We start from the raw sequence: 12926 nt of genomic DNA on the forward strand, positions 1-12926 counted from the left end.
GCTCTTTGAAATTATTTCGCGGATCACATGGTAATGTCACAGACCAGTTTACTCGCAATCCGCATCTGCCATGTGATGTTGTGTGAAAAGATTCATACTCACGTCCTCCACCAACGACCCAAGCCACTCCCCCCTCACCAGGAAGAGTTCAGAGTTCACTGACCTACAGAGAGTCAGGGTTACTCATCTTCTACCTCCAGGGTGGGGAACGTCCGGCGCGCAGCCCGTATAAAGCTTTCATTGTCCAGTCTCTTCACTGACAGAAAACCTTATCTCCAAAGACATTAAGCTGTCATCTACCGCTTGTTATAATGAGCAGATGATGTAGATAGTAGTAATGAACTTTGTCTTTATACGACTTTAATTAACTTCCCTATTTGGCCCCGGGGAGATGATTTAACTCTAGCTTCTTCACTACTGCCCCAAAGCAAACCACAAGTCACAGACACAAGTACTCGATGGTTAGAGTTCGGGGTCATGTACCTTTAACGTGACCTTTACCTCGTTCGACTTTACCTCCCCCAGGAGGGGGAGCGAGCGACTGGTACAAACTGTGTCAAGTGGAGGGCACTGACAGGTGTACGTGTCTGATAACAGAGATGCTTTTTTTCATTCTTGTAAAATATTAAGTGTTTATTACAGATAATCATATGCAGTTGAATATTAATTAAAGAAGCGTAGTAATTTACTCCGTCTACAGTATGTCGAAAACTATTACACAACACCGTTGTCCTGTTGAAACAGCATTAGGTGTTCAGTGGTTTCTCTCATATGGGTCAACATTATCTGTTTATCATCCTATACAGCTCCGAGCACTTATTTGCAGTCAAGCACCAGCCTCAACTACAAAGCACTCGGGTGGGCGACTGCAAGTCATGACTACACGGCGGGACAACAGTTCGCGTTGATACATTCATTTTAACTGGAATCAAAAAGAAAAACAGGCTGAATCTTCGACATCTGAAGGAAAAAAAAAAAAAAAGAGATTTGTACGTCTGCTACCTCTTGTCCAGAATCTGGTACAAATATTCCTACAAAGCCCACAAAGATGGAGGAAGCTGTGAACCGGTGAGAATTCAAAACATGTTGTTGTTGTTATCGTCTTGATTTTGCTTTTTTATACAGTAAGGCGTTGATAGCTTGTTAGTGGACTCTTTAGCTTCCCTGAGAAGCCAACAACGGATGTATTGAGCCCAATTTGGTTAATATTAAAATCTACCCTTTTGGTCCGAGTTATAAACAGACCCTGGTGGTAGAGATAATCTTGTCGAGGACGACACACGAGTGACACACAAGACACTGCGTCCCACAGGTGTTCTTTCTGACAGCAGCTTACAGAGATTACACTCAGTTTTTCCCCAACTACAGGGGTTCAGTGAACCTTTTGGCCACTCATGCACGATTTTCTTCAAACCTACCATTCCATGCATTCCAACCAGTCCCCAGTTAAGGGAGATAAACTCTGCCTCCCAACAGACAAGGGTGACAACTCCCCGGTCCTAACAAATCTAAATATATTTTGTATCAGCGCCTGAAACACGGGGTTTAACTGGGCCTAAATTTGCACGAATAAATGTGCTTCGTTATATATATGTAAATAAATATAAGAAAAGGAGTTTCACCGGCATCAGTTCAAAAAGAATATAAAAGCAGAGATTTATATTTTCAGGAACCTTGTAACAGATATTCCTTATCATCCACTGTGTGCACATTACTAACAACATAATGTGTCACAGCTACAATTTGGGTCTTGAAAGGTTAAATTTGAAGTACACTTGAGATAACACAAGTGTTCACACAGCTGCTCTCTGTGGAGGACAAGATAAAACCTTGTTTCTATCCAGTTGGCAGAATTTCTGTACCAAAAGATTTTTTTTTTTCACTGCACCTTCATTTTGTGCGCTTACAATTTATTTAGCAATGTCGTCTAATATATTTTCGTGTTTTTTTCCAAACATATAAAATATCAAAAATAGTACAAGATTACAGAATTAAAGGACGCAGTATATTTTCTTTAAAAGTCCGAAATTTGCACTAGTGACTGTTAGTGACCGTTAGCACTAAGATGCACGACTGCTGGTGTCCCATGTTGAGAGTAAATAATAGTTGAATGGACAAAGGGATGGATGTTCTTTAAAAAAGATGTTATTGTAGTATGAGTGCATGTAAACTTTCATATAAGCTATTGCGTGTTTTTGTGCATTAAATTTCTCTTTCACATCTTTTTTGTAAAGAGAAAAAGTCCTGACATTCACACTTGTTAAAGAAGAACTGGCTTGCAGAAAAATGATTGTCTAATACATTATCGGTTTAAATTTCTTGTGTTTGTTTGTGTCTTTTCAACTTGTTCATTAATTTTATTTACTTAGTTTTTGTCTGGACTGTTACAGATGTGACAGTTGTAAGTCAGGATTTGTGGACTACGAGAGTCTGATGAGCAAGTCGGCCAAGAGAATCGCCACACCTGTACTCCGGGTACTCCAACGTGAGTTTGCGATAAGGGGTGATGTCGGGGGTGGGGAACTTGCAGGTGGAGGTACTGGAGCACGTGATTCCTCACGTTTGTCTTTAGTTTGCAGCCCTTACATTGGCAGTGAAAACAGTCTGAGAAATTCTGTTTCTTTCAGGTGGTAGTGGTTATTTTCAAAACGTTAAACTTTGTGTGTGGTTCGCGGTCTAAACTTCATGCACTTTAGCCTCGTGTGCGGACGTTTTGCCGACGGACGTTTCGCCGCGGGACGTTTCGCCGCAATTATGTCAGAAAGAGAGAGAAGAGAGAGAGAGGAGAGATGAGAGAGAGAGAGAAGAGAGAGAGAGAGAGGAAGAGAGAGATGAGAGAGAGAGAGAGAGAGAGAGAGAGAGAGAGATTACTTACTTCTCAAAGAATGAAGTAACTAGATTACACAATAATTCTTTATTTCAAACAAATTTTACACACAGACTTCACAGACAGTTCTCTTGATTGTCACAGATTATGCGCAACAGCTTTGAGAAAAAACATTGATACAATGGCGAGAGAAATGTTGAGCTAACGTTTGACATGAGAGAGATAGTGAGAGAGAGTTCACTGATACATTGATACAATGGCGAGAGAAATGTGTGAGCTAATGGCGTCACACACTTCGACTTCGGCTAAAGTCCCGCTGTGAAATGCCGAAATGAAGTGCCCCGCGCCGAAACGTCTGGCGGCGAAACGTCCGGTCGGCAAAACGTCCGCCTCCGAAACGTCCGGCGACGAAACGTCCGTCGGCGAAAAGTCCGTGTACCTTTAGCCTACCCTATATAGGGTTTTCGTGACCTCGTGACCGCAAATAATTAACTAGGTTAAGATGAAGGCCGTCGCTTAAAATTGGGTAAAAATATTCTGGTCGTCTACCACGCTTGTAATTTTATTTACAGCGTTTCTGAAAACATTCTAGTTCTTTCTAATGAATAACTTTGCCAGGGAATATTATGATAACACTTGTCAGAATTAGTGATGCAGTTCATCCCTCTAAAGAGAAGGAAGATGATATGTGTAGGTGGCCGAAAGTTACGGTGAGAATTGCAATCACTGTGTCCTCTCGATGGGCGTCGACGGCCAACAGATTTTTAAAAAAAAGACAAAGCACAATAAGCTAGACATTTCCTGATGATAATTACAGGTTTTTTATGAGTGCAGCTTATCACTGTACAGTTGGTTCCCCTTCCACGTTTGTACAACTGTACTGCAATCTATGAGCATTGTGCTCTTGTCCACCTGCACACGAGACCTCCGCCACTCAGTCCATCTGCAATGTACTTACTGTTTATCTATGTAGCCACGAGTAACAGCTCATTTCACTTCAAACTCTTCCTATTTACAATAATAACACCACCAGCAGCAACAATCACATCTTTCTAATCGTCGGCGGAGGTGAAGAAAGAATAAAAGAAAGCAAAGTTCCACCTTTGTTAATTCAAGCTAAGAGCTCACTGTCGCACAATATGTATTCAGTTAAAGATAGCATCAGGAGGCTATCACAATGTCAGATGTAATGACTGTAATGCCATTGAATACAGCTCAATGTGTTAGAATACCAAACACGTTAAATGTGACAATTTCACTTTTCCAGAATACCAGACGGACACAACCAACATCTGCATGGGTGGCGGGTCACCTGACCCTGCGACATTCCCCATTGCTGAGCTGCAGTTTAAACTCAAGTAAACTCTTGTTGGTGTTTGCTGACCACAGTAAACATTTTACTGTGTTTACTGTAGACAATTTACTGTGAATTACTGCTGTTGTTAGCTAGACAAAGTTAATTATTTGTGTCTGGAAGCTACTTTAATTTTTTTTAATACTTTTTTCCCCCGACAGGGTGGTTGAATATTACTCAGTCGACATCTAATATGAAGTCGTAAATAAGCTCCTGCTGTGTCATAAGCAGATGACTCAGTTCTGTATGAATGCTTCATTGAGGGTATCATGCCTTATCAGCCTTCATTTGTTTTTAGTTTCAGTGAAGACTTTACACCAAATAAACGGTCCTTTTATTTAGAGGAGGCTAACTATTATAGTTTTACGTTAATAGATTACATTTTAGAAAATTAAATAGTTTCGCAAGGTGTGTTGATATTACATGTTCATATTGCGCGCGCACACACACAAAAACAAACAAACAAACACACAAACAAACACACACACACACACACACACACACAATTACACACGTAATACCACCACCCCATCTCAGTACAAGGAAAAATATTTTCTCCTTCTTTTTCAAAACAAATGCGTACGAAACAATTTTTAGAACATTTGAAGTTTCACACCTTTATCCTACAACTCTGTGTAGAGACGGCACAGTCCTACAAGTGGACCCCGACACCCTCGCTGCAGCCGGCGTGCAAGTGGACGGTCTGGGGGGCCGCGAGAGGGTAGGGGTCGTACACAAGTGGTGGTTGTTAGGTTTGTTTTACTTAAAATAATCTTTTTCTTAACCACGATACATTCTTGGGGTCAACGGTAATCGTGACCGGCCACGGTTGCTCCCTTCCATTTGGAGCCTCATCAACAAGTTTAAGAAATACATAAAATTCCTGAAAAATTGAGAAGTGTGTTTCATTTCTGAAAACAAAACAAAATTCATGAAGATTTGAGGAAGCGGATATCCGATTCGTGCTTTTGTATAGTTGCCATTGCTGTAGCTCATGAAGACATCGCCTTTTTGAAATATCGCCCAATCGTCACTTTCTGTTTTCTTGACAAATCCAGATGTGATTAAAAGAAAGAAAAAAATAATATTATATTTCTCCTACCTCTTCGCCTATAAAATGCCACCGAAATATGTTTTGTGCTCCGTTCAGCGATTTTCTTCCGTTGAACTGAGCACTCCATATGGGTGCCTTTAAAAACAATGACCGCCCCAAGTACATTGTTTACTTTAATATACATGCTGATTGCTTTACTACTAATATCCAAAATTACACTATTATATGTAAAGAATTATTTATTTCTCAAAAGATTACTGATTTGCTGTAGTAAGTGCTCGTAAACTCAAGTCTATTCAAAACCTTGATCTCGTGTGTTGATTAATTAATTTATTTATTTCAGGATGGAAGAATTGATTGACTTGTTGATAGAGTTTCAAAGAAAAGTGCACAACCCGCCATCACTCCGAGAAAACCATCCCGGGCAGATGAAGCTATCTCTGACCCCATGAGCAAAGGAGGCATATTAGCACTGATTTAGTAAGTTGGACAGTGTGATTTTGATAGTAAACAGAGGGGCACCGCACTCCTTGATTGAAGGTTAACATGTTAGTCAAAATCAAATAAAGGGAAGTAAATGGAAAGCCATGGAAGCAAAAGCAAGTTCATTCTTTAATTGTTAAAAATGTGTTTGCCTGTGCGTGCATTGACAAAGACAAAAGAAATGCATTGGATAAAAACATATTTTAACAGATCAGAAGGCAAGAACAATGGCAAAACCTGCTGCCCTGTAGTGCACCTCCTCTCCCTTTCTATTTGTTAAACAGCGGTCCTTTAGATACTTCAAAAAATCTGGAAGTAGTCATGTAAATGAAGACAAATTTAACTGAGAACGCCCACACCTATTCGTCCTGTGTGGTGTGTTTTATTGCGTCACCATTCCTTACGGGCAGTCATCCGACAGAAAACAGAAAGGTACACCTAACTTTAGAAGTCTCCTTGTTCAGTCTTGTGTGCGACTACGGCGTCACGAATTTTGAGGCTGAGGTTAAAACAGCCTCTGATGTAGTCAGATGTAGTGCATGACATTCATTTTATTTTCATTGATTTCAATGGCTTTGCTGCCTTTTACGAAAAAAGATTATGCAAACATTACTATGTTACACTCTTAAAAAGAACTCTGTTTGAAAGTGTGGTGAAATCTAAGGGATCGTTTTCTATATGGTAAACCATGTTTCAGAAAACAGATGAAGCCTAACTTTTTGCATGTTTTTTAAATTGTATTGGTTTGTCTCAGATGTTTTAGCACCTTTCTGAATGAGGGAATGTGGGCGCTGTCTGAAGACGTAACATACCCCTCAGCTCTAGACATGGTAAGTTCGTAGAATCCTCACAGTCTTTTTTCCTGTAATATTATAATTAGTTTTCTTTTTCATTTGTATTTCCCCAATAAATATCCTTTCTGGTATTTACATTTCGTTTTCCTTTTCTTCAAGTTGAGCGAATGTGAAAAAAAAGTTGCGGCTTACAGTTCCAAAATTTACGGTAGATATAACAAATTCCATGTTTATTAGCATCGCGAGCTTCTTTGTCCCTCTACTCAATTCATTACTTGTAAGTAAAATGATTTTTCTAGGGCGGCGCGAATATCAACTTCAAAACTTCTTTCTCCATCCCTTACGACCCTTAGAAAAGCAGACGAAAAATAATAGTCATAATTTATGACTATTTACAAGAAACAAAGATTTCTGGTCATTAAATAATTAATACTCTCGGCTCTCATCACGCTCCTTTGAGCGGAGTAAATCAAGTTAATATTGAGTTGAACGCACACGCTTCCCTCTGGGTCGTCTGTCCGCGCTCGGATTCAAGCATTCGGTACTTGGAGGACTGGATCTAGTCCCCTTCTGACTACGATGGCTTGTTAGAAAAGACTTGGTACGAAGTGGCTCGACTCTTGGACACTTCTCCAGACATCGCTCTGCAGTCCCGGCAGAACACGTTGATGTTACGTCTATAGTCATGAAATCCACACAGGTCTACCCCCCTTTGTGGGGCCCACTTCCACCAAATGTGTCTCTTCGCTATGGCGCTCCCGCCTGATTGCGAGAGGAAACCGTCGTTCGTGCTGAATGACAGTCACGCGAGGCAAGCATGAACGTTGTATATCCATAGCAGGAAAGATGCCCCCTACCTACCTTCCCTGCCCCGCTTCAACGCCGGGGTAACCGTGACTTATCTTGAACTCTCGCTCTTGTCAGCATATGTAACTCTTTATTAAGACTCTGCAATTCAAGCCCTGCTTTGATTTTCATTGCAATCTGAATTTTTTCTACCAGTAGTCAGGTAAATTCTGTATTGCACTTTATACCTGTAATTATCACCTCTCTATACTTGATTAATTACTGTAATACTCAATGTACTTCCGTTTCGCTGATTCCATTTTCAAACTGGTTAAGACTTATTGTATGTGTCTGGATCTCTTTCGCTTATTGTCTCTGCATTCAAAATGTGTGTTTCAGGACAATTGCATCATAAAAGCAATTTGTATTTGGGGAATATTTGGAGCAGGCATTAAGCTTTTTAATAGTCACGATAAAAAGCATAACACGTTAGAAAAAAAACCCCACTACTAAATCAATATCACCAATTAGTTGCGACTTAGTAATGACTTACTCTTGATTCTTGTGAGTCGCGTCTTCCGCGCCCGTACGTGCTTACTAGATTAGCATCTACACGGTGTGTTCCCATACTGGCCTGAAGGTTACTCACTACTCCCCCCTATAAATAATTAAACAATGTGAGTAACGATGATATTGTGACACGACAATTAAACTATGACGTTTACGCGACGACGTGCAGATGGTGACGATGATTGATGATGCTGAATGCTGTCGATCGATGTGTTTTGATTTGCCTCTGTGATCCAGTCACTTTATTTCTCTTGATAAGACAGACGGCGAAACTTGAAGGAACAAGTATACCAATAACGATCGTATGAACAATCACTTCCTCAACCAGATTGTTTCTGCCGAGTAACTGCGTGCTTTTTGTCGATTTGGAATTCCAATTCCATAATCATCATCAAATCATCACGTCGCTCATATCGCACCTCCATCATATCATCATATCATCATTCATCGTCATCACTCTCATCAATCATAATAGCAGACAGCAGCAGCGCAGCAGGGAGCAGCGCAGCAGCCGCCAGCAAGCAAGCAATCAGCATCAATCTCATCATATTCTAACACATACCATAAACAAACTCAGCCATACCAGAGACTATTGCATGAACGTGATTTAATAATTCATCAGCGTGAGACAAACCGCATCAACAACACAAATAATTACAAGTACTTGTCTTCTCAGTTTCTCCTGCAGCATCGCGAAATAGGTTGGAATATCCGGCACCTGCCTAATATACTGAAGGAATTGTCCTTCCCAAAGCGACCACAGCACCGTGGATTCGCCACGATTTCTTCTTCTAACTCAGGGTAGAGGTCATAGTGTATTCGTTATTTATCTATCACACCGTCCTTAGTGTATTTTTATATTATCTATGACACCTTCTAGATGTAGTATCGTGTAAGCATTGTCAACCAACCCGTCAATAATGTAATAATCTCTAATCTCATCACACTTGTGTCGTCGAGTCTTATCCTTTTGAGATTTACACAGAATAAATTTTGCACGCTTTTGACACTTTCGATTTCAGGTGTGGTCTACATCATCCGTCGGCACCACAGATCAACTCTTACTGCCCAGCTCCTGAAGCACTGGGTCGGAGGGCTTGTCCCACGCGCAACCGGGGACCCCGGGCACTCACCCCAATTTCTGCTATAACAACAAGGCGGGGGACTCGGCACTCAAGTACGGTCAGGAAGATCCTGACAGGGAAATACTCCATCCTTTTTTTGATGAGCATCAGGTATCGACATGCCGCACGACGTGTCACCTTTTCACCAGCTCAAGTGCTGACGAAGAACTGGTGAAACGCAGGGGCGCGACGTACGGGCAAGGCCAATACCTTGCTCCCCGCATGCTAGGTTAGGCTGGATGTATTTTAAGAATAGATTAAACTCAAACCAGCGACCACCTCCGATATATCACTCAGGCAGAATCAAAACTGCCATCATTATACTATTCTCGTATCATCATACTCCTCGAGCATGAACACAAAGAATAAAATGGTAAAATTACCAAGCTTGATACCGCTTTTACTAACATACGTTGACTTGCAATGCTTGTCGTACAGCATTTTTCACGCAAGTCTACGAAAACATTTTGATCTTATTTTTAAAAGCTTGGTAAGCATGCGTATGAACCAGCGGCAGGGTGTTGTTTCTATGTGGGCGTCGCGCCATCAGTGCTGGGGGTCCAAGGGACTCTCGGTACTCGTCAGCAAGCCCTTGGCAAGGAGAACTCTGCGTTTGTGGGCCGCATAGTCACGGTCTTCACCGTTGCGCATAGCGTTACCTTATCAAGTCAGATCGTGCCACAATGCGCTTGGACCCGAAGCCATGATACTCCTCACCCTCTCGTCTTCCCACGATGTCGTCTCACCTTGCCCGCATCTGCGACAACGGCCAAAGAATAGTGACCTCGGTACTCTTGCACCTGTCTTCACCGATCATAATGCACTCCCACTCCACGTTAGATAATATCAACACTAAAAGGACATCACAAGCCATTTCAATACACACACAAAATACATACAACACACACTTAACACCTCTACCCTTCCTCAACCACCACACGTTATTCTACTGAGGAGTGCAGCTCTCGGTTCTGTACAATCGTCTTCTGAGTATTGCTATCGATCTTTCCGCCCCGGCATTCTCACGGACTGTAGACTATCACTCATTCACTGTACTCTCATCACATGCTATGTGGTTATATCGCGCAATTATTTTGTTGTTATCCACGTGTTCGATACTCTCTCGACTAATACATGAAGTGTCTTCTTTTTAGGCTATGAAGCTGCTGGGCGAAACATAAAGAAGTTCACAGGGACCACACCAATATATAGGAAAATAATCAGAAGCCAGTTTCTGCGTGCCATGCACACCCTCTGAGAACGCGACAAGCCCTCCGAGGAGGTCTTGCTTCTCGCTTAACAGTGTTTCAGTGCCGAGGATTTCTATAGTGCCTATTGAGCGCGTGCTCAACGGTATGCGGCGTTGCAAGACACCCTAACCGTATGCCTTCCACCATGTCTCCTATAATCTCCTCATTTTCTCCTGCAATGTACAGCTATCAAGGCCGCGCCCGAGCACCCTGCTCTGTCTCTAGTCTACCGGATCTCACGCTCCTTAGTTATTTCTTTACCTAACCCCCCACTCATCCCAACCCGTCACACTTCGCATTTAGTCACGTGCCCCTGACCTGATTTAACCACACATAGTTATCCTATCACTTTGTGAGTCGGTCTGCCTTTACAAGTCTTAGGCGATTCTTTTCATAACGAGTTCCAACATTAGTTCGACTGCTATTTTCATTCCACTGGCTTTTAGATAGACGCGCGCCTCTAAGCTCACACCAATAAAGACATAGGCTAAGGCATGGCATCGTGGTGACTTAACGGCTTCCCGTTACGTCTTCACTAGTTTCACCTCCTTCGCGACTTGCATTCCTCTGTCTTTATCCTAAAACAGTTTTGTATCGTTTCAAAATGGTGTTTCTCTGCCTTTTCTAACATAATATCACGAGCCCAGGCAGACCAGGTCCGGTCTTTATTGCAGCAACTGCAACATGCTGGACCATAGACTGTCTTCACTCTCGCAGGTCCCTCCCCTTCCTTTCTTGCTGTATTTCTGCCCTCTCATCTATGCTGACCTTACAATCTACGCCGCGCCCCGCGGGTAGCATGAGGCGGCACATGTTGAAAGAGCGATACCTTCTCACAGTGTGCACATACGCTCCCTTAGTCATGATACGAGACTAAGCATCTTCTTTAAACTTTTCTACTCACCATGAACTTAGGCTACGTTCTCCGACTAGCCCGCTTCGAACCTCCGCGCTCTTCTTTTCTACTATGAGGTTTCGATCCTACATTCTCCTTGACTTCCGGCATCTTCGGCCATATTATACCACTCCTCATAATCTAGTATTCCCTCGTATGCCCTCCCGACCATGCCCGTGTAATCATAATATACTAACCTATAGAATGTCTCTCATACAGAACGTCCGCGACTCCACACTGAATTGCTGCCTACACATAGCACCGACTAGATGTTTTATTCCATCTCTATCTTCGGCAACTCACACTAGCACACTATGGGAGACAAAGGAGTATTTTACTTTTCAGACCTGAAAGACAATTAACGATGACACGATCCGTGTGTTGCGTCGGATCGTCCATTCATCAATGTAGTCACACGCATGCCACCACTTGCCATCCTACGCATACGTCCTAGAATCCACTTTTGGTAACACCTACAACCTACGCTATATCCGTTAGACGGCGTATTGTTCCATCCCAGCCGGATGATACGATTATGTCAGTGCCAATCAAATACCCACTCTAAAATATCTTTGTTCCACCTACACCACCCAGCCAGTAATTTCACATGCACCTTCATCATAACTGTGTATTGATAGTCTTCACTGTAACTTAATCGTTTAATCTATTAAGAAAAATAAAAATTACAAATCCAAAACAAGCATAACTATAAAACAATTTTATTTTCTTTTTCCCTTTTTAATCCCAAAATAAGTTCGTAAAAGCTAAGCATCAAAGAAAATCAACATCTGTCTCTTCTTTATGCATAGTTATTTCCACACTCATTTGAAAAATTTTTTCCAAAAAATGCGCTAAAAGTTCCTTCGAAAAAATACAATCTTTAAAAAAATTAAAATTAAAAATTAAAAAAGAGGTCTTGTGTCTTACACTGGGGCACTAACAATTGCACTTTCTAACACACATTCTGCTTTATCCAGACTTTTCCTTTAGCCTTAAGCATTTTAGCAGATAAGTTTTAAAACTGAACTGTGAATGACACAAAGGTCTTTTCATACGACGTAAAACGCAAATGCATTAACTGACATAACGTACAGCCACGCAACAGATTCGCCTGATGTTGTTCATGACTGAGCTTAACTTCAGTCAGTACTTTCAACTGAAGGTTTTGTAAACTTGTTTAACCGGATTCAATAGCGGGCATTTATGCAACTGAAGGCCTCATGTGTAATGTATCATCGGTTGCTTGCGGCCGTTGCTTCCTGTTTGGTTTTTGCTTATTTGAAACCTTCGTCCTTATCTTCTGTAACAGCGCCGGTACCACACGGGTATCACCGAATTTTAGCAATACAACGAAGGTCGTACGAGTCAAAATGGTTAAGACTTTGGCCAACGAGGGGTTATTCTACGCTGCAGATATAATTAGTCCTATATATGCGGAGGTTATAATCCACCATTTTATTTTGCTAATTATCTTCCTGGAGGTGACGTCACATAATGCGTCACTAACGGCAGCCCAGCGACAGCAGACATCAGGTCCTGAATACATTGTGCAAGAACATGGCAAAACTCCTAGACTCCCAACTGGTGTTGTCCGGTACAATCTCTTATTAATGTCTGTCCGTCAAGTTATTGCCAAACTGTAAGGCTTTTTTAATCTTTTCTGACTCTTTAAATATGTTTGCAGGATCAACGTGGATATTGTAGAGGTCAGTTCTCCCGCATACACCTTTGAAACTGGCTCTATTGCGGTAGCGAACTATTGTTAGGATTTTTCAAGAGTGTTTAAGAA

At 41.7% G+C, this 12926-nt stretch overlaps 1 protein-coding gene across 1 annotated transcript; it reads left to right on the top strand.

The window, feature by feature from the left end:
* Nucleotides 1-824: 824 nt before the first annotated feature.
* On the top strand, nucleotides 825-8947 carry LOC112573778 (aromatic amino acid aminotransferase DDB_G0287711-like). Its single transcript, XM_025254377.1, has 5 exons — nucleotides 825-1068; nucleotides 2391-2485; nucleotides 4095-4185; nucleotides 4821-4902; nucleotides 8891-8947. Exons 1-5 carry the CDS (start codon nucleotides 1049-1051, stop codon nucleotides 8945-8947), a joined length of 345 nt encoding a protein of 114 aa, XP_025110162.1. The 5' UTR covers nucleotides 825-1048.
* The last annotated feature ends 3979 nt before the right edge of the window (nucleotides 8948-12926 follow it).

This window comes from Pomacea canaliculata, linkage group LG10, assembly GCF_003073045.1.
Source record: "Pomacea canaliculata isolate SZHN2017 linkage group LG10, ASM307304v1, whole genome shotgun sequence".
NCBI classification, from domain to species: domain Eukaryota; kingdom Metazoa; phylum Mollusca; class Gastropoda; order Architaenioglossa; family Ampullariidae; genus Pomacea; species Pomacea canaliculata.